The 22,603-nt window shown below is 39.9% G+C and overlaps 4 protein-coding genes across 6 annotated transcripts in view; 1 reads left to right on the forward strand and 3 right to left on the reverse strand.

Moving 5' to 3' along the window:
• LOC131891054 (disintegrin and metalloproteinase domain-containing protein 10-like) overlaps positions 1–10,803 on the reverse strand; it is a 47,537-nt gene extending 36,734 nt beyond the window's left edge. The window contains exon 1 of one of the 2 annotated variants that reach the window (XM_059240548.1): positions 10,282–10,803. In XM_059240548.1, the coding sequence (XP_059096531.1) occupies positions 10,282–10,407 (126 nt within the window). In that variant the 5' untranslated portion in view covers positions 10,408–10,803. The remainder of the gene's footprint in view (positions 1–10,281) is intronic. The other variant, XM_059240549.1, reaches the window with a different exon arrangement.
• LOC131891056 (uncharacterized) lies at positions 3,043–13,067 on the forward strand. Of its 2 annotated transcripts, none has more exons than XM_059240552.1 (3): positions 3,043–3,200; positions 12,328–12,608; positions 12,668–13,067. In XM_059240552.1, the coding sequence occupies exons 1-3, from the start codon at positions 3,156–3,158 to the stop codon at positions 13,026–13,028; spliced, it is 687 nt and encodes a 228-aa protein (XP_059096535.1). In that variant the 5' UTR covers positions 3,043–3,155; the 3' UTR covers positions 13,029–13,067. The 2 variants fall into 2 exon arrangements, with proteins under 2 accessions (XP_059096535.1, XP_059096534.1); XM_059240551.1 differs by lacking the exon at positions 3,043–3,200 and adding an exon at positions 12,113–12,267.
• Positions 13,068–16,407: 3,340 nt separating this feature from the next.
• Positions 16,408–17,621, reverse strand: LOC131890317 (geranylgeranyl transferase type-2 subunit beta-like). The gene is made up of 2 exons (XM_059239637.1): positions 17,329–17,621; positions 16,408–17,266 (listed from the first exon to the last, which is right to left on the reverse strand). Exons 1-2 carry the CDS (start codon positions 17,563–17,565, stop codon positions 16,475–16,477), a joined length of 1,029 nt encoding a protein of 342 aa, XP_059095620.1. The 5' UTR covers positions 17,566–17,621; the 3' UTR covers positions 16,408–16,474.
• Positions 17,568–18,970, reverse strand: LOC131890316 (transcriptional adapter 1-like). The gene has a single exon (XM_059239636.1). It carries the CDS (start codon positions 18,847–18,849, stop codon positions 17,653–17,655), a length of 1,197 nt encoding a protein of 398 aa, XP_059095619.1. The 5' UTR covers positions 18,850–18,970; the 3' UTR covers positions 17,568–17,652.
• Between the last annotated feature and the right edge of the window lie 3,633 nt (positions 18,971–22,603).

A 22,603-nucleotide genomic window follows, 5' to 3' on the forward strand; every position in this document is an offset into this window, starting at 1 on the left:
AGCTGACCGACTGCTAGGGTACAGTTTCTGATTACTCCATGCCTAGAGTTGCACTGTTCACTGGCTACCGATTCAGCTGCAGTCAAAACCACAACAAACTCGATTTTTACTCTTCTATTTTCCTCCTCTATGATCCGAACCATCTCAAACTTTAGGGAAGTCAGGAAGGTCTGAACCGAAGTCAATTCCGGATCTGCAACTTGGACTTGGGCCAAAGATTGGAGTGACACGGAATCCAAAAATGCCCCAACCCGAGAAAGGGCATCAGCCACTGCATTGTGCTTACCGGATATAGGACGAATGTGGGTCGAAAATTCGGAAATTAATGAAATTTGGCGTTGAAGTCGGGAAGAAATCGAGTCCCTACTTTTGGAAAAGGCGAAGGTTAAAGGTTTGTGATCGGTGGAGAAAACAAGTTCTCGCCCATCACTGAAATGGTTGAAGTGTCGGACAGCCAGGTAAATGGTCAAGAGCTCCCGGTCAAAGGTGCTATATTTGAGCTCTGGGGGACGTAATTTTCGAGAAAAAGAGGCAGAGGGGCGCCAGGCCTCTTGAGAAAATTGTTCCAATACACCTCTCACGGCCACACGGGATGTGTTTGTGGTCAGCAGGGATGAGAAATTACTAAAAGCCATTGGTCCAAAATAAGTGGCAAAATATGGCAGGAAATGGCCAAAAATGGCAGAAAATAGAATTATTTTTATTATTATCACTCATCCTTTTCTAGTATTTATGATACCTTATGTTAATTTTTAAGCCTACCTGTATGTAGTTTTGACACGTTGGGATGGGTATTTTGCATCGAATGTGAGATACAACCACTAAACGTCATTGGTTTGTGATCGAGTTTGAATTTTGCCACCACAATCGATTGGAGTCAGGGATGCCATTTGATCTAAACTGTTTAAAGTCAAAATGACGTCAATTGCATTTAAAAAAAAGTTGTATCGTATTCAATAACCATTTTGATGACTGAAAAAAACTGTAATAATTATGGCTAGGCCTTGGATACTGCAACTGGTCTATGGATGCTGCTATCAATTCAATCAACCATCAAACAGTATAATTATCAATATTTGAGGAAGATTTTGCATTTCAGCCAATGCTATATCAATATGCTTTGTAGCAAAGACACTTGAAAACTTATCCAACCCATATGATCCTTCTTGTTTTTGACATCTTTTAGAATCAAGATCGGCCATTCTAACCACCAGCGGCCATTTTTGATCACTTTCAAATAATTTCTGCCATTTTTTGCCGCTTTCTGCCACTTTCTGCCATCTTCAGCCACTTGTGGCAGAAAGTGGCAGAAATTCGATCAATCTCGATTTTTCTCATCGCTGGTGGTCAGGGCTAAGGGCAGGGTGGGCAATTTTGAGAATTAGCGTGACTTTTGGACACCAAGTGGACAAAAGTGTCCAAAAGTGGACAAAAGTGTCCAAAAGTGGACAAAAGTGGACAAAAGTGGACAAAAGTGTCCAAAAGTGGACAAAAGTGGACAAAAGTGTCCAAAAGTGGACAAAAGGGTCCAAAAGTGGACAAAAGTGGACAAAAGTGGACAAAAGTGGACAAAAGTGAACAAAAGTGGGCAGAATGTGTCCAAAATTAAGTACAATTGTGCAAAAGGGGATTGACAAGCAAACACTTTTAAACCCTAAATCATGTTATTTCTTTACCAAATCTAGATGTGAACCAGCAAATAGAATCAGTAATCAATAAAATCTAAGCTTTCTTCAAACACATAAATATGAAGTAACAACTAGCCTTTTCACTAACGTTTTTAATTTCCAAGATATACACTTAACGAAATTCGTTATCTTGATACAATACAGCTTTATAAAGTCAAAACAAATATCTTTAATATATTTTGAATGTTAATAAGTCAAAGCCACACTATAATCAGGGCATTTGGTGGCTGGGTAATTTTAACAAAGATTTAAAAAAAATAATTTTAAAAAAGCTTAGGAGCTGAATATCAAATATCCAATAATACTTCTCATATTTGTAATATACATAACATATTTATAAGGAGTGCATGAATTACACTTTTATAATACATCTAAAAACTAAGATATATGTTTCTTTAAGAAACATTGGGAATCTCATTTCCTGACATCAAGCGCATCTTTAAAAGTTAAAAATATGCCTAACAATGTCTCAATTAACTTACTTATGGAAGAAAAACCATAAGTATGGGAAAATATGTCATTATTAGATTTTAGCAATTCGTAAGAAATTCAATTTTTAATATTAGTACTTTTTAAGAAGAAATCCCAAATGACTGATGATTTTAAGTAAAACATTTTTGCAAAAAGTTAATAATGTTGAATAAATGACGCCAGATAACCAGAATATAATGTTTAGCTATTTCAGTTTTTGAATCCTTTGCAACAGCTGCATTCTACTAGAGGGAGACTTTGTTCCCTGCTTGCTTTCTAATCTAACGTAAGAAAAAGAGAGTTAAGAACCTGTCTTTCAAATACCTTTTTTGGGTATGTTAGAGGTATATGGCAAAGGTTTTAAAGACTTATCTTGCTCTTGGAACCATCAATGAGCAATTTTTGAAGTAGAGGATAGGTTTCATACAGAATATCCTTTATATTTGTAGTTTTAAAGGTTCGTATTTTTGGACACTTTTGGACACTTTTGTCCACTTTTGTCCACCCTTATTTTTGGACACTTTTGGACACTTTTGGACAGGGGTGGACAAAAGTGTCCAAAAATGAAATGCCCACCCTGGCTAAGGGCGCCCCACCACAAGGGAAGGTTAACAGGGTGGCGTCTTTCAATTTTTGTTTGGCCAAATGGAAATGAACTTCGAGTTGAGGCGTCATCACAAAGTCTTTGTGTTTGAGTTTGGGCAGCTCGTGTAACGGGGGTGACTCATATAACGGGGGCAACTCGTGAAACGGGGGCGACTCGTGTAACAAGGGCGACTCGTGTAACGGGGGCAAGTCGTGTAACGGGGTCGACTCGTGTATAGGGGGTGGCTCGTGTTTTCATTCCTGGTTTGGAGCTCGCTGAAAACAGTTGGATTTTTGTTGCTGTTCTTATAGCCCAGGAATTTCGAACCAAGGAGTAACTTCCTCTGTTTCTCCTTGGTTGCTGTGCACGTGTAGTGTTCGTGGTGTTTGTGTGTGTGTGTGTGTGTGTGAATGAATGGAAATTGCCAATTAGGTTTGTTTTTTCACGGCTCTTTGGTAAGACGTAATTACTTTAAAACCTAATAAATTTATTGCTCATTCATGTTTATGTTTAGCTTTCACAGTTTCTCTCTGATTTGCATTGTAGTATGTCAAGTTCCAAATTGTTCTGTCGTTCTTTAGTTTGATTGTATTAGTCCTTTACAATTAGAATTTATTGTTCATTAGTGTATTGATGTCATTTTGTATTAGACCAGTTTGTTGAGTTTATTTTTGTGTTTTTTGTGCCGTTTTCCTAGTTGAGATATGTTCTTGATTCCTTGCTTTTCTCTGTCCCCTACTTCATGTTTGCTATCTCCATCTTAGATTTGTATGGTTTGTTTTATGTGAAGTAGTTCATTCCTATTTTGCTTCGTTGTCCTGTATTTCAGGACAAGATTGCATAGCCTTTTTGTTTTTTTCTTCTTTTTCTTGGCCTCTTGATTTTGGTGCTCATTAATAGTTCCTCTGCATTCATGATGGAAGCTATTTTTGGAAAAGTCGGCAAAGAGGCTAGACAATGTTTGGACTTGGTCTTAATTGGGAAGGATCCTTCCGTAGTCAATAAGCCGTTTATTGTAGAGGTTTTAGTCGCTTGGGTCAATGAAACCAGGGTCCTGCTTGAAGAACAGGCTCACCCAGTAGTTGAGAAGTCGACTGATTTGACCAATGAAGAGGTTGAAGTAGTATCTATCTCCTTTTGAAAATAAGCGGGAAAAGGCAGTTGTAGAGAAAACAGTCTGTCCTGTTTACCGGAAGCAGCCTTGTCCTGAAGAAGGAAAAGGCTGTCAGTTTGACCACCCTAAAAGGTGTCAAAAACTTATCAAGTTTGGCCTTGAGAAGTACAATAGTAAGAAGGGATGTTCAAAGGTAGATTGTCCTTTTTTCCGCCCGTACATGTGCCGTCAGTCCGTGAGACTGAAGACGTGCTTTAATGTACGGTGTACCTCCGTCCATGTAGAAGGGACGCAAAGAAAGGCGAGAAACAGGATAGCTCAGTTTCGTAGTTTTAGAGCTGACCCTATTCCTAAACCTAATCCCCCCCACCCCCCTTCTTTAACCCATTTAACTTCTCCTTCCCTCTCCTCCTAACCCCGCCCTCTCTCTCAATTCCCTCCTCCTCCTTCAAATACCAATCCACCCCTATTCCAATAAACTCTCTCCTCGTTATTCCTTGTCCACCCTATTCCCAACAGGCGTTCCTATTCAAATGTAGCTTCCCAACCAAAATCCCAACCCAACCACCCCATTAGCTCATGCTTTGCCTCCAGTAGAACGTAGCTTTATTGATAGGAGGATTTTTTTACGGTTGGAGAGGATGGTCCAAGATCTTGTGAACTTGGTACGTCAAAAGAGAGGCCCATGAATGGACTATATTTGAACGTGCATTATCTGATTTCTAAAAAAAGACAGCACAAAAGCTAAGATCTTAGAAGAACTAGCCGTTGAGAGAGAGATTTCATTCATCTCTATAACAGAAACCTGGCTTCAGCCAGGGGTCTTAAAAGAAGAACTAACCATAGTTGGTTTCAACTTAGTTCGTTGTGGTGGGATAGGCCCTGATAATCCCATATTTCCATACGGCGATGTATGCCTATATGTTAGAAATGATTTGCAAATTAGTAGTGTACACTTGTCGAATGGAGAAGTGGAGGTCTTAGTTTGTCATATCCAAAGGCTTGATCTGTCTATTGTAACAATCTATAGACCAACTTTTTGTTCAGTTAGCTCTTTTATGTCAGCTCTCCAATTCACTGGAAATGAGTTGGATCAGGCAGTGTGCTCGAGAGTTTTCTTTGAAGGGGACCTTAATTTTCCGGGTAGCGTTGTAGAGTGGGAGGTTAGTCCTGATGGGTGTATTCCCATTTCGAAATCGACATCTCAGTCGTTTGAAAAGCTGGAAATCGGTGGTCTTTTCCAATGACCCTGATCTGATCCAGTATGTCCATGTGACATCTAGTAATCTGTCAGATCATCATGTTCTTGAGATAGGGTCGACCATTAACTCAAAAGCCGGCGTGCTCTGAAGTAAAACCGTTCAAAAAGGTCGGTCTGGCATTTCTTTCAAGTTCAACATTTTTTTGCGGACTTCCTTACCGCTACCTCGATTGGAATCCCAGCAGTTCAAGACGAGAGGATTATTCATTTTACTTGACTTTTATTTATATAGATATATATGGTTTGATCGACCAACGAATTAGAATTGGCTGATCTGGCTAATCCTTGAATATAAGGTTGATCCGGAGTTTTAGTCAAAAACTGACTTAAATCCTGCTATTGGATCAACGCCGACATAAGCCCTACGAATATTTGAGGGCAGCAAATTGAACAATGAAAGAGCCCGAGAAAGAAGAGAGTTGGACTTCATTGTTTTAACTAGCCTGAATTCTCGAGGGCTTGAAGGTGCTCTCAAAACGCACGTTAAGCCTCTACGGTCACTACAATTGACCCTAAACCCTGGGTTGGGACAAAGCTCATGAATGCTTTTGAAAACGTACAATATCAGATACCTTTCGTACCTTCTGTGAATAGTGTACAATCCCAACCTTTCTAATCTCTCCCAATACGAGAGCTCTCTCATATCCTCAATGTTCCTAGAAAAACATCTTTGGACCTGCTCGAGCTTTTGCACATCTGCTGAACTAATTGGAGCCCAAATGGGAGAGGCATATTCAAGATGCGGCTGAACAATCGACTTGTACAGAGTTAGCATCGTGATACTATCTCTGGACTTATAGGTGCGATATATCCAACAGCATGATTGAAAAGCTTTACCAACTTTCAACTGGATATGCTCATCGAACTTTCCATTATCTTGGAGTACAACGCCTTAATCCTTTCATGGATGAGACCTGCGGAATGCCCTTACCTTCATCGTCCAATAGTGGAGTGTCTAATGGCGTCGGGCCCCATGAACATTGGTCGTTGATTATAGATAGATTAGAAGAACTGGACCTGATTTCAATTCTGAAACAGGAATCGTCCATAGATGCAGCCATTGATAAGCTAATTTCAGTTTTTAAGGAAGTTTGCTCCAGTTTAGCAATCTCTGAATGTGGTCCGAAAGGTGGTACGCGGACAAAAATTCCAAAATATAGGAAGACTTTTTCAAAAAGAGTTGCAAACTAGCAAAAAGGCTGAAGAGCACTTCGAATCCATTAATTGTGGGTAGTCTCCCAAACAAGTTGAACGTAGTTCAGGTTAAGATTAAGGCTTCCAACGAATATGACCATCGAAGACTGAGAGTAACGTGGTTCAGGAGGTCAGGTCGAATCCGAAGGCTTTTTTTTTAATGCGAACTCTAAGAGAAAAATGAAACTCTGTTGGGCCTTTTCAGGTTCATGGGGAAGCCATAAAAAATGTAGAGACTATGGCTAACATGCTTGGAGATCAATTCTCTAGTGTGTTTTCAACTGCACTGAGTTTAGGAGCAGCAGCTCATTGCTCTGAAGATGAGTCTGTTGAGATTGACAAGGTCAGTCAAGTTGACCATTTAGATGATCTTGCAGTTACAGATCAAGATGCTTTAGAGGCCGTAAGGGACTTGAGACTCTCGAGCTCTCCTGATGGTGTGACATCTCAGTTTCTGATGAGATGCTCACTGGTTCTTGCATTGCATCTTGGATCAGGGCAAGTTTCCATCTTCACTAATGATAGCTCACGTTGTTCCACTGAGTGAAATGAAGCGGAATGAAATTCCGCTCAATGACCTTCTGGTCAACTCCTTTGATTACTCCACTCGTAGATAATGGAGGTAAAGATATTGAGCAGGTCTCATCTATGAAAGATTTAGGTGTAGTCCATCAAAATAATGGAAAGTTCGATGAGCATATCCAGTTGAAGGTGGGAAAAGCTTTTCAAATGTGTGGTTGGATGTATCGCACGTCTCAGTCCAGAGTTAGCATGACGATGCTAACTCTGTACAAGTCGATTGTTCAGCCAGATCTTGAATATGCTTCACCCATTTTGGCTCCAATGTGTTCAGCAGGTTTGCAAAAGGTCGAACAAGTCCAAAGATGTTTCTTTAGGAACATCACAGGATTGAGAGAGCGCTCATATCTGGAGAGGCTAAAAAAGTTAGGACTGTACAGTGTTCAGAGAAGGTACGAAAAGTACCTGATACTGTATGTCTTCAAAAGTATCCATGAGCTTTGTCCCAACCCAGGATTATTGTGCGTTTTGAGAGCACCTTCAAGCCCTCGAGAATACAGGCTAGTTTGAACAATGAAGTCTACATCTCTTCTCTCTCGGGCTCCTTCCTTGTTTTATTTGCTTCCCTTTAATATTCGTAGGGAATACGTGGGCCTCGTTGATCCGGTTGCATCTTTCAAGTCAGATTTGGAAAAAAATTTAGATAGCTTTCCAGATCACTCCTACAGTCAAGGACTAGCTCTGTCTGCCAACTCAAATTCGTTGGTAGACGAAATATTATGTAAAGAATTCATTTTAATAATACTGGGGATTACATTTTTTAAATTTACTTTCTGTCTAACACACATCTGTCCATTTGTTTTCTGTTTTGTCTCGCTAACTTATTTATTTCAGGATGTAGAACAAAAAGAGTTACTAGTGTTGTTCCCTCTGACGCTCCTGGTATAGGCCGAGTTCTCTCACTCCGAATATTGCGAAGGTGTTTGAGAAGATGATGAAGTCCAAACTTGTTGAATTTCTTGAAGTCAATCAAGTCCTTCGTCTTAGCCAGCACGGGTTCTGAGCACATTTTAGCACGGTTACCCAACTGATTGAGCATTTAGAGCAGGTCACTGAGGGACTGCAAAGGCACGAGTCAGTTGATGTTGTTTATCTTGATTTTACAAAGGCCGTAGATAATGTACGAGGTGGGTAAAGCTTTTCGTACGTGTGGTTGGACGTATCGCACGTTTAAGTCGAGAGATAGCATCACGATGCTACCAAGTGCAAAGATGTTTCTTTAGGAGCATCACAGGATTGAGAGAGAGCTCTCGTATTGGGAGACACTAAAAAAGTTGGGACTGTACAGTGTTCAGAGAAGGTACGAAAGGTATCTGATACTGTACGTCTTCAAAAGCATCCGATTGTATCTTTCAAGTCAGATTTGGACAAATTCTAAATAGCACGTTCAAGGACTAGCTCGATCTGTCAACTCGAAATCATTGGCAGACCAAATTTCGATTGAAAGGTAATACATAGACGAATTACAACCTTTCTTACTAGTACTGGGGATTACATTCCCTGTATCGGTTAGAAAAGCCCGTGAAAAACCAACCCCCAAAAAAAAAAGATTCATGAACGCTTAATCTTATCTATGTATGTAATTAACTTAAGATTATTACTTCTATTTGTATAGTTTGATCTAGTTTCATTTTACTAGTACTGGGGATTACATTCCCTGTATCGGTTAGAAAAGCCGGTGAAAAAAACAAACAAAACAAAAGATTATCTAGCAACCTATGTCACGTTTGAAGAAAGTGACTTTTTGAGAAACATTGCGCAAAAAAATGACATATTTTTGAGTTCGTAGCATAACTCACTCGATAGTTACACATTCAATTGAATTCAAGAGCAAGTGCAAGTGCGGGATATCTACAATGCTTCTCTTATTTCGCATTTGTCAAAATGCTTCACGTCACATGTTAAGAGCATAAAGTGTCCTCTAAACCACGACTTCACAGCAGGACAATCTCTATTTGTCCTTGAATATCATTGAAATGGAGTCTGCTGTTGCAAAAGTGAAGACACCAACATACTCTAATTGGAACTATGGATACGTTTTTACTTTATAAATTGCATTTTTTTATTGTTCCTAGTGACAGTCTAGGCTTTTTCATGCACTGTTTGACAATTATTTGGCGCTTTTCTTCGCCGCTCATCAGGAAGCACTGCCGTCAAAAGCTGCATCTCTGCCAAGAGTACACATGAAATTCAGTTTTTAGAGGGCGCTACTTTCCGTTTTTCGAGAGTCAAAGTCCAGAACAATAATCAAAATTTGTTTGTCAGGGCGTACTCTATCGCAACGAACTAAATTAAAACGGCGTACCATCCCATTATTTTGGAAAAAATGGATGGGGGAAGCAAAACGGTATCTATAATTGAGAACACGTGGACTCGGGCTATTACATGATTATAACAAGTAATTGCTTCAGTGTTTATTTTTGCTTTTAATTCATCTTTCAAAATTTGCAATTTTCTAATAGAAGACAGACTTCCTTTAGCTGTTCCTAGGCAGTCTATTTTACAGACCTGCCATGTGCAATATCTCACAAAAACAAAATGCGCTTTTTAGTGGCAAATGAAATAAGTTGACATCAGTTATTTGATAGATAAATTGCTTGGATATGTAAGGAAAGTCCATAATATTTTGATCACCATGTGTTGAAAATTATTTATTCTTTCCAATATTTCTGTCTCAGTCACAAGTGTGAAAGCTTGCAATTGACCTTAATCCATCCTCTTTAACCACTAATTAGACTGCTCAAACAACAACAATTTGCTAATATGATTTCATAATGATATGATTACACAACTTATGTAAAGTATGCAAATGTTTTTCATAAACAATACTTTATCATTTATAGGTCACCAGGAACAACAATATGATTCAAATAATAAATAAATTCGAAATTATTTCAGTTCTTCGTAAACAGCAGGTTTGTGTTGATATTTTCAACGGCCAAAAAATACTTGGCTAAGGAATCATTTCAATGGAAAGAAATCACAGCGCACTTCTCACTACTTAGAGCTTACAATCTCCTCCGACATTTGGATATTATTCCCGTTTAAATGACTAAGCATTTAACATTAAATTGTTTGCGATTGATTCAAATAAATAGAGTTAGACCTATTGGTCTTCTGCATTCTATGCACAATTTATCCTGCTTTACCCCAACGATGCTCCCCTTATTATTTAGTTTAAAGACACGTAGATACACTGATGCAAATTTAAAAGACTACTTAAACAAGCAAGACTCTTCCAGACCAAAGAAAACGAGTACTTTCTCCTATGGAATGAGAAGCGAGTGAGCTTTTGCATTAGTAACCACATAGAATGAGCCCTGAGGGCTTCGCGACAAGAACAAATCTATGTGCCAAACGGAATTTTACCTTACATATACTTGCTTACACTGTCTCTGTTTAACATTCCCCCAATCAAAATAGCGTCCTCCTCGTTTTTGGGCACAAATTGATGAGAAAGAAAAGTGATGCATAAAATGAGCAAAAATAAAATCAGGCTCCCACAGTTCGTCATGTCAAGCACTGTTCAGGATGAAATTTCTTGCTTAAAGATAAGCCCTTTATTGGCAATAAGGTTAGAATTTCAGGTTGACAGGTTTTTATTGAACCTCTAAAAATGAAAATACATTCGCCATAAATGAGATGATTCATTAAATTCCTCCTTGAATGATTTGCTTTGCCACCATTTTGTCCTTTTTCTTTTGTCTTTTTGCTTCCATGCAACCAATTGCAGTGGACCCGCAAAACAAAGCTCCTGTTGTGCACGTGGTGGAACATGTCCCCGGAGCGAACATAGCACACAAAGAGCACCCTATGGAAATGCCTGGACAAACGTCTGCGAGAGCAGAGCAATCAATTAATGGACCAAATTCGCGTGGCGCAGACTGTAAAAAGAAAAGGAACAATTACATCTCCTTGTCAGGTTTAAAAATTCTNTAGCACACAAAGAGCACCCTATGGAAATGCCTGGACAAACGTCTGCGAGAGCAGAGCAATCAATTAATGGACCAAATTCGCGTGGCGCAGACTGTAGAAAGAAAAGAAACAATTACATCTCCTTGTCAGGTTTAAAAATTCTGCATGAAATATTGACATTTTTTAATCGACGTTCAGGTGTGGATGAGGAATGAGGACCGCAAGTACAAGAAAGAAGAGCACAACAACATTGTTTGACTTACCTTGCCGAGCTGATAAATGTGTAGATTAGAGCCTGGAGTCTGGCATGGAAATGATGACCGACAAATAAGTGGATCACGGGTGGCTGCCCCCACGTCGTAACTAGCTACTAATTGTTGCATTCTTATCATTGGCTGTCGATTTTTAATAACCAATAAAACTTGACGAAAGGTCTGAACGGCTGCTTTTACTCCAGCTGCCATTGTGGCGGTGGAATGCTCTGAGGGAGGACCTTCGAAGCTTGAATCATGTTTTTCAATATCAACATGTGAGCCCACGGTGCAAAAAGTAAGCTGGAGACAGCTACTAAATTCACGAATCAAGGCGTGTTCTGCTAATTGAGCTGCTGTTGCCTTTTGGGCATCATATCTCATAGCCAAATTCACATGCGAGTCTTCGTCATTTAAACTAGAAGATGAGGGATTGGGCCTTTCAAACACCTGTTGAAATAAAATTAGCGACACATATTAACAATTTAATTATGCAATTCAAGCATTGATGATTGGCTTACCTCCTTCCCATCCACACATGTAAACATAAATAAAAAGGCGTAGGTAAATTTCATCGCTGTTTGGGTCTAGCGCCAAAGCCTTACTAAAACGATTTCCAATTCTAAAACTGTTTGCAGTACTCTTTTGTGCTGCAGTGAGTCTAGTCGGCGCTTGGCCTGCGTAAGGTTCAGTGGGCGACAACTGTTCAACCCCACTGACCAATCTATTTTTGACCCGTTCAAAAATACCTTGCTGATCAAGGCGAGAAATCTGATTCCTATTACTGCAAATGCGCACAAAAACAAGTGGAATACACCGTTCGTCTCAAGGTGCAATCTATTTATGATTTGTAGGTGGTTAAAAAATCCAATCGTCTCAATAAAACAGTAAAACCTCAGCGAAGTGAAATGTTATGAAATGGCTTGGAATAGACAATATTTTATTGTTGGATGGTCACAAATAGTTTTGTCTATTGCTCCTTTCTTCGCTCCAACTCGGTTGAGCTGCTGCCCCTTTGGGAGGTTTTCACAAACAAGTTAAAAATAGATGCTTAACAAAGCAAAACCAGAACCCAAGCGACTGACGAGAGACATTGTTATGTCTCTCGTCAGTCGCGTCTCTCATTTTAAACTGGAAACATGTGGAAAATTGCAATTTTATTTGTTCTCATCGACTTCTCAAGCATGTCAATGGCCTTGAAAGAGAAGGTACGATATTTCAATTGGAATTACTATCAAAAACGTCATTTTATACTGGTTTTTTTACAGGGCCAACAGATATCGTCAAATGGCGATGTTATGCCAATCATTCGACAGCAATCTATTCTTGTAACAGAGAACACTCTCAAGGATGAGGTGTCTGATAACTGCTTTATTCGGTCGATTTGCTTCGTCGGTACCATGGACAAGACCGAAGCGCCACGTTTTTCAATGGTAGACGGAACACGAACGTACATTGATCTTCTCCATAGTATGATTTCTGATCGTACTATTATTGGTTCCGAAATGATTGAAGAGACTTTTCCCAACATCCATAAAGTGTTGTCTAGGTAAGAAGTGTGAGTGTGAAGTGAGATATTGAATTAATGCCTCAATGTATTTGTTTCAGCCATACTATCGGAAGGGATACTCGGAGCAAGAAAATGTGCGCCTCCTTATTCCCTTGTAGTATGCCCGTTGATGCAACTGTTCAGGTGATCTTGAAACCCCCAATGCGCCATGGTCGTGCAACTTGTAAAGCAGCTGGAACGCTTTGCCCTGGTGTTTCTATCGGTTGCGCATTGTGTGGAATTTTCTCGCCTGGAACCTGTGGGACACAATGCATCGTAGCTGGTTTATATTGTGGAGTCAGTGGCTACGCTTGTAAGGTCGAACAGATGGAGGCGCCTACCCAACCGACTGATTCTACAACCACAACCAAGGAGCACGTAGATTTGACTGAATTCATGTTCGGACCACGTTATACATGATCCAGAAAGCGATCAAATAAATGAAGTATTCCACATCAAGCACTTAGGTCTCAAATCTTATTAAACTTCATACATTAGCAAGGTTGAAGAAAGTTCCCATCTCATATTTCAGCCCCATGGGACCACTATGACCAATTCTTGGCCCATGTTCATCTTTGACCAAACTGCTTGACCCTCGATGTTTGAAAAGCCATAACTCCGGCAATCCAACTGACATTTTACCGGTGCTATCGCCCAATCTTTATAGCGATGACGCATCGAAACTGAAGGTGTAGCCATGGAAAATTAAAGATGTACATTTTTCAAATTTGCATGACATTGACACATGGTGTTATTCTGAACGTAATAACACATAATAAGCGTCAATTTCGATATGAAATCATGACCAAATTTACGACTTGGAAGTAATCGCTAGAAGGGCTTTAACAGATGGTTCACGTTATTTTTTTACTGATTTGACAAGTCCTCCTTAGCGCTGTTATTTTTGGCTTTACGGAAACGATGATAGGGACATATACCGGGTGTCTCAAAAAGATTGGCCCGATTATTTCAGCACGGCCTTCGGTACCAATTAGCGTTGGAACATCGTGTTTCCATGTAGAGAAGTGTAAAGATCCATGATTTCATACTAGTGCGCCCTCTGGTCCTACAATGAAGTAAGTGAAGTCGACTTCAAAAGAAAACAGGTTTTTTGTGTCTTATGTTTTGCTGTCCAGAATAATAACCGCGGGACTGGTGCCTCCACGCAAGGTACATGCGAGAAGGTTGAGCTTGCTCTTATTCAGCGCCAGCCCACAAATTGTGTTCATACACGCTTAAAATCTGGATACGATCTCAATGGGACCAAGCCGCGCCAAGTGTACCTGGACAGTGAGGCCCTTTCCCGTGGGCCACAACTGTGGTTAAGTGGTAGATTTCCTGAAGTCCTAACAAGTTTCTCCAAGGAGTTGCCACATCAACCAGATAAATCAGGACCTCAATAGGACATGCTCACAAATGTTGTTGTATACCCCTTTGCACCTGAGCGCCTCTTTTAAACTTACGTAGTGGTGTGTCAAGGGTTTGACTGTGGCCTGAGTCAATTACAGGGTGGATTTTATAAGTTTTTACAGAATTTGCTTTGGCTACAGTGACTATATGGCTGAATCATTTGCTTTCATAACTGGTGCCCCAATTGCCAACGGCATTCACTTTGAATTGAAACCATAGTGACACTTGTTGAACATCAACTTTTGAAGGACGGAATCCAATGTTAGCAAGTCATTTCTAGGGACAGTACAGAGCGTACCAGTTGTGAGGCTGGCAGTGAGTGTTTTCAATAAATATTTTTGGCCTAAAGCGGCCAATTTGACTAATCTTTTTAAAAACGGAAAGTGAGTTTATCGAAGAGCCTAAATCCAGAACCTAGCGTATCTAGAGCAATTTTTAAAGAGGCAATACATGCTTTTGTTTGTAGCAATTTAACTCGAAAACGATTAAAAAGATAAAATTTGATGCTCGTTTTGACACAGAGGTTCGATTGATGGTTGAAAAAGCGGTATCATTTTTACGTTTAACACATCCCTACATGTCCAAAAGATGACGTTTTGGGGCAAAGGGGTACAAAAAACTGATCCCTGTGGTTGTATCCTATTGGCCCTCATCATGCAGGATTCAGGATGGAAAGACCACTGAGAAGCGGATGGTGCTCCTATCAACAACCAAGATGAGGGAAAACCGCTTTCTCCCTTCCCCAGCCCTACTACCACGGTACTCTGGCCCACACATCTGTTGATTGACGTCGGATGGAACAAAACTGGGGACTTTTAACGTTGGACAACTTTATTTTTCAACTCGGTGAACACGGGGTTTTTCGAAAGAGTTACGTCCGTGAGTCAATCCGTTTTTACGCGCGTAGACAGATCGCAACTCCCAGAAAGAACATCACGAAACGTACATTATATAGGAGAGAATGATAATTTCCCAACAACATCAGCTCCAAACTTGGATTGTTTTAGTACCTAAAACACGTGCCCCTTCCCCAATCCAGAATTGCTGCCTTTAGACTTATGAATTTGGCCGTATATCAATCAGTTGGCTTGCTAGGTCCGCGTCAAGTGTTTAAATAAGATGGTCCACAATTTGCACCAAGCCTGGAGGACCCTGGATTTGGCCTATATGCCAAACGTCTGCCGGCGTGTTTGACCACGCCTATAGCGCTACTTTACGGTCAAAGTAGCTCATGATGAACAAAACATTTCGAGTACGCTGGAAGAGCAGGGTGAAAAAAAAATCCAAAATCGACCGTAAAACACAAAAGTTATGCCAAATATAAGACAGAAAACTCAAATCGGGCCAATCCTTTTGGGACACCCGGTCAGGGACTCTAAAGAGAGGAAACGACACGGCTTTCCCCTGACCGCCAAGTTAGACCATTGCGTTGAATCAAGACGGTAACTCTAGTATCAATAAACAAGATTATCCATACTTCATTGTACATTTAAGTGTTTTTGATTAAATAATGATCTCCTTGATATACAACTCCGTCCATGTTCTAAATATTTATGAATGAATTTTCAAAGTAAGAAGAATAAATGAAATACCCATGAACATCAAATTAATCAAAAACAATCAAATTGTCACAAAACATTAATATATTGCGTAAAACTGGCTCAAAAACACCCACAGATAGGAATTTTTGCAAGACCTGGCTTGAGTAAAGACTCGAGTCCTCTGCCGAATTTAAGTCTTTTGCCGTACTCGGGTCCTGCAAAAAGTAAAAGAATTGAAGGACTTGTAGGAGTCAGACTTTTGCCGGACTCGCCCTAGCACTACGTCACACCAAATCCAAAACAATTGACAAAAAGTATCACGACACCTAACTTCTTGTGCATTTACATTTGTTTCATTGCTTTAATTTTTTTCAATAAACTAAATTCTGAAAGCTATGAGATATCTTTCGTGCACGCTTTTAGCAAACTTTACATTTTTTTTCCTTTTTAACAAATTTTACTGGTAATTTTTCTCCCACCTTTTAATAAAAAGCTCATTTTGGCACCTTCTTTTGCTGATTTTTTCCACCTTTTTCTGACGTCTACTACTCAGAAGAAAAAAAAATCTGAACCATCTGATAAAAGCTCAATTAACAGCTACTACCAAGTAGCAAGTGTGATAATTGTTTCATATCGAAATTGATGCTAAGATGGAATAATACAAAGATGGGCATGGCCCAAGAGTTGGCCTTGGATGGCTCTCGCATAAATTTTTTTGTGTGTGATGGTTTTACACTGCAACCAACCAATGTGCTAAAAATCTGCGAAATCGGAGATTATTAGTCACGATTTCGTCAACAGTGTGTACACCTGACCCTGGAAAGCACCCCTAAGCAGGAAGATTTGACTGATATTTTGATAGCTAGTATATTTTGGCATCATTAACAATCTTTGAGTGAACAAACACACATTGGATCATGTTTCTAGGAGTTGCGGTTTGATTCCCATTCTATCCAAAACCTCTTGGGCCATGCAAAATACAGGATTGACCGTTTTTAGCTTGGTATTTCCTAAGAGAGAAATTCCAGCTAGGCCAAAAAGGGTGTGGAAAGGATCCGGTAGATCACCAGGACGATCCGAGATACCCCCGGTCTCCTCATCTTGACTAGCCAAGATAAATTGACTGATGTCTTTGGAGTCAATCCAATGCAGCCTACCAATCATGGCCAATGAAGAAAGGACCCACCAACTGTAGCACACATCCGGTAGTTTCTCCGGTCGACCATTCAGACCTCCGCAAGGTAATTGTCTTTGGCAGAGCCAGTGACCAATGATATCAGCATCTATCCGATGCAGTTGTTGGGTGATTGACAAAACCCCAATACAACAAAATATCAATCCGGCGTGACTCTCGCTTCCCGCTTGACTTCCAAATCCTCCATCAAAGTTCAGACATGAGCAGATATAGTTTACGGCATTATCCACATCAATGGCATCTAACCGTTTGAGCAAAGCTAAGCAAGAGACAGCGCAGAAAGAGAATCTGTTGTCAACTTCGCCCATTATATCTCCAGAAAAGCTTCCATCTTTATTTTGAAGCTTTTGTATGTAGCGCACCACACTTTCTTGGTCCAAGCGATCCATTGCGTCGAATGTGGCAGCTACTTGAATAGCACTGAGGGTGTATAAGATATGGGGGTCATGTCGGTGAGCGGGAGAAAATCCCCCAGATTCAGAGTCGTAGCATTGCAAAACAAATGACATGATCTGAAACAAAAATGAAATTGTTGGAAAGTAAAAGCGCTATTGAGGGAATCTCAAAAACGTACCTCCTCTTTGTGCAATTCCTCTTTGGCATACATTAAGTCTAAAGCAGTCAAACTCCAGTACACCCCATTGATTCGAAGAAATTCTGACATCACAAATTCGTAATCATCTTTGTTTTCACTATATTTAACCACAAACTTGGCGTGTTGCTCCAACAAAAGATTTGTGGGTCCGGGTGATGACAGAGCTAACGGCTTCCTAGCCCCTCCTGTCACACCTGTAGAAGTAACTTGGGCCATACCTGAAAGGGTCGTGACAAGAGCGTGGTGTGAATGATGACATTCTAGACATTTTCAAGTTAAAATGTGAAACCAAGGCATGATTTATTAGTCAATATAATCAGCATGATTCAGACGTGCAATAACACGTTCAACATTGAGAGCATATACCGAATGAGTAGGGATAAGGGATCGATTTCGGGTAATCACAGCCAACAGTTCTAATACGGATATGGGTGTGCGATCCGCCCGCGGTCGGTAAAGACTCGGTTCTAGCCGCGAAATGGGGGCATATCCAGTGTAAGAACACGCCAAATCCATCAAAGCTTGTCGCTCAGCATGGTAAACTAATGGGCGTCCGGCCGGTACTAACGGATCCATTTCCGTTGATTTTCCCAATAAATGAGGGTCGATCGTATCCGTCACATCGGACAATCCACCCTGGGCACTGTCCATGCGATTTTGTGAATTAATGAGAAAGGAATTAGGCACCCCTACTCCCACCGTGTGAGGAAAGCAACCATCACGCAGACGATAACCATTACGTTGCATGACCAGGGCCCAGATCAGTTGACGTAGGAGACGTCCGACTGCCTCCTCGACCAACCGCACTGTGTCGTCTTCAACTGAATCTAGACCTTCTTCCCAGGCCGTGAGCAACATGCGACCGTGAACGAGCGAGCGATCCGGCAGAGCAGGCGATTGGCGAGCACAGAATCCCAGCTCTCGTTCTTCCTCGTACAGGTCCAACTCGTCCAAGTTGGGCGCCACGCTGTTCACGTTCACGGCTTGGAACCGTTGCTCGAAACAGACGCGATGGCTCGTCTTGGACTGGGCCTTGATGTTGCCCCGACGGAGCCGCGGAGAATGGGCCGGGGCAAAAGAGTTGAGGGCCTCGCCACTTGCCGGCTCGGCCGAACTCCCGCTTCTGGCCCGAGGCCGTGATGAAACAACACCTGAACCCGCGGCTGCACTCACCAACACCGCCGAATTCGAGCCCAACTGATGAGCCTGAGGCTGGGGGATGAGCCCATGGCTGTTGTTGTGGGCGCTGGTGCCCGCGAAACTGGCCAATGTTTGGCATTTGTTGAGAATGGCAAGTAAGAACTCGTTGTGAAGATGCGTGTGTTGAGCGAGGAGGAGTTGCCGGGCTTCTTGGTCAAAGGCTTCCTTGGTGATGCGCTTGCGAAACCAATTCTTCATTTGAGTAAAGTACAGCTCCCGCCCGTTACTGGCCGCCACATTTTGACCCAAGGCCGCTTCCAGCTTCTTGCGGCAACTATTCAATTCCAGGGTAGCTGTCATGGTTGAACAAACGTCGACACGCCCATCACCCACAACTGGACCAAGCCCAACACAGCTAGCGAGGCAAGTTTGAACAATTCTGCTGCCACATGGCTCTCTGTGCCAGGGTGACGAGCACTGATCGGATACGTAAAGACTTTGATAAATGGTCCATGGTGACGAGATGGTCAGGTTATAGAATCCGATTTTGGTACTTTAGTCACGTGATTGCAAAAACGTGGCTTTTCGTTGGATGGATGGTTTTGATGCACGCCTCAACAGTTTTCATGAAGCCCCACCTTTATTACTTTCAATATAACAAGACCAAGCCAAACCAGCCACAGGCTAAAAGGAACCGAGGGGTCAATAACTTGTTCCTTGATTATGGACAATTATTTTGTTTAAAGCTGAATATGGCATGTTCAGTTTCATACATGTGTACATGCACAAGAGCCATACAATAAAGCCCTGTGGACTTATGAAAAGGGTTTTGTTCACCTGGTTCCTAAGACAAAGGTCTTTAGATATGTTTGCTCATGTAGCATTGGTCAATGATTTTTGATAAGCTATCAACTATTCTAAGTTTGTGAACTTCATTCAAGTTAATTCATAAATGTGAAAATAGTGCTTGTCACATTTTACAACATCTCATAGAAATTTCAGCTTGGCCTGTTTCACTCATTTAAATATTGGTCTGACATAGTTTCATTCTCTTTGCACGCAATCCTAGTGCCCTGTATTAAAAGAGTGCAACAGTGAGGTCAGAGCACCATTGCAGTTAATTTTGAACCTTCAATTCTGTTCCAAATCATTGAGTTTACATGGATCCCTGATCCAAACCAAACACATTTTTGTAAATGTTTGTGCTTGAAGAGTTAGTTCTAAGGCTTAAGTTACTTTTCAGGCACTCTTATCTGCAATCACAGCAACACCAGATTCAAACTAGGTATTTTTTAAATTGAAATATAGAAAGTGCCCTAACAACTGGCATTTGCAACATTAAAAGTACGTTAAAGGGTGTCTGAAGGGTAGCTAAAGCCGTATATGACAAGTAGAATCAGAGAATATTATGTAAATGCATTTGATTTGGATCTGGGGCCCAGTTAAACTTATTGTTTTGTGAAGGAATTAAAATCAAATGCGCTGATCTCACTTTTGTTCTCTTCTAGATTCAGAGCCCTCCTCAATCCATTCCTATATAATAAAAAAAAAACGAGACGCATGTAAGGCAAGGGTGGAAAAAGTCCGTGATGAATCATGGTGTTGAGGATGGCAGTGATGATTCCGTAACGCAATGCTCCAAATTGATAATCACGCCACTAAAGTACCAAAATCGGACTCTGAAAGCCCATTTGAGGTTATAGTTTTTGGTACCAGTGCTGCCAGATAACCACAGACTAAAACCGCCATATGTCCCCCAAAAAGCGCCAGTTCAAGAAATTCACGGCCAAATTTACTTAAAAAACGCCAGAAAAACGCCTGATATCCTCTTCGTATTTTAGGGCACTTTAACCTACAATCAGATGCTTTTCTACTTGATCTGAATTTACTTGACTTCCATAAACTATTTGTGACTTAAGCAACCCAAAACTAGCTTTTACCCTAGGTTGAGCAATTTGGAATGCTCCAGCTGCCAAGTGGGTGATTTCACTCGATATATTACGGCAGGGGTCAGCAGGTGAGGATAGGTTGTGAAATGAGCAGATTTATACTATATATTTAGCACTATGTTTCGGAATAAACATAAGGACACCAAATAAAAGAAAGCATCCTAAAGGTGAAAACATGTCCAAAGATGCAATATGATTGTGAATTTGAGCCAAAATTGAGTACAAGAATCAAATTAATAAAATTTAAAGTGCCACCTTAAAATAAGTGTTAGATGAGACTAATTGGAATGATTGGATAGGTAGATTATGGTTTTATTTTGTCAAAATTGTTTGATAGTCCTATATATCAGTGGAAAAGGTAATAGAAACTTCACACACACTCATGAGTAAATCAAAAAACTGTTTACTTATGGTTTACTTATTTTGCTTGCTGAATTTAACACTGATATATGATCAAACCATAGTTTCATGAAGATTTGATGTCATTAATGTAATACATTTAACATTATTATTCATATGATTTTAATCTAGTTTTATGGTAAACATTTTGGTTTGTAATTACATTTAAAGATGTTTTCTAACTTGTAATCAATCAATGTAATATTCCAATGACCGCCTCTATGTGTTATAGATCTACCAACTATTAAAACTTACAAACACTTTTGAAATATCAGATTCATGAACTTTAAATGCTTTTTATTTAATTAACTTCAGATTATTACTTATATTTGTAAAGATTGATCTAGTTTTAAAAAACAAGTTTACAAATTCATTTAGATGTACTTTTTCTAAACTGTAATCAATCAGTATGAAATTTTCTAATGACCTCTTTACTGGATTATGAATCAACCAACTATCATAAGTAAGAAAACACTTATAGAAACTATGAAACTGAAACAAAAGTCGCACTCATCATTACAAATCTTGTGTTTTTTATGTACTGTTTATTTTATTTTCATACCAAAAAGTAATGGCGTTTTTCTATGCCTTCAGTTCATCAGGTCTTGAATTAGTCCTTGAAAATTATGACGATTATCCTCCTGAATGCTTTACAAAATGAAATCAAAGATGTGAACAAGATACACGTACAGTGAATACTTTGAATGCTGTTTCATCTCACATCCACAGCGTTTTTTGTGCCAAATAAGAAAGTAATGAAGTTTTTAAGGTAGACATTATTATCATTTTGAAAGAAAAAGCGCGCTTAAACTTTCAATTTAGCATTGAACGTTATTGTACTCTAATAATTACTTTGAGCAATACTTCGAAACGCATCTTATTACATTCATTTTTGGCGTCCAAAACTTAAATCTCGTTGAACTCATCTAGTTGAATCAATCTAAGACCACATTTTCCTTTTTTTCAAATTTGGCTTATGCATATGCACATGTTTTCCACCTGACATGTTCAGTTGTAGTAGAGTTTTTCAATTGCAAGTATGTTCAATGAAACATAATGTTTCAAGTATTCATGTTTAAATTTCAAAATGCCTTTAAGTACAAAATTGAGAGATGTTTCTGTTTTTTCTTTCTGGCATGTTTTCTGGCCTATTTTAGTTTCAAAAGAAAAAAAGAAAAGCGCCATATCATTGTCAAACAGTGCATGAAAAAGCCTAGACCGTCCCTCATTTTGGTGCGTCTTAGGGCGCTCTCTTTCTTTTTCCTTTCGTTTAAAATGTGCAAATGCAGCAGCAGGAATGCTTGGCTATCAAGACACATTCCAATGAGGATGCTTGCAAGGAACAATCAATAAATGCAACTTATAATGTAAAAATATATCCATAATTCTAAAAACAATATTTTGGTGTCTTCACTTTTTCAACAGAAGACCCCATTTCAAAGATATGCAAGGACAAATATAGATTGTCCTGCTGTGAAGTCATGGTTTAGAGGACACTTTATGCTCTTAACCTCCGCCAAGGGCCTCATTGTTTTTATTGTAATTAAGTCGTGTGAGTCCAACATATAGGGCAAGTGAAGTGAAGCATTTTGTCAAATGAGAAATAAGACAAGCATTATGGACATCCCGCACTTGCACTTGCTCTTGAATCCAATTGAATGTTTAACTATCAAGTGAGTTATGCTACGAACTTAAAAATATGTCATTTTTTGTGCAATGTTTCGCAAAAAGGCACTTTCTTCAAAAGTGACATTTGTTGCTGGATA

The sequence above is a fragment of the Tigriopus californicus genome, chromosome 11, assembly GCF_007210705.1.
Source record: "Tigriopus californicus strain San Diego chromosome 11, Tcal_SD_v2.1, whole genome shotgun sequence".
Classification (NCBI taxonomy): Eukaryota; Metazoa; Arthropoda; class Copepoda; order Harpacticoida; family Harpacticidae; genus Tigriopus; species Tigriopus californicus.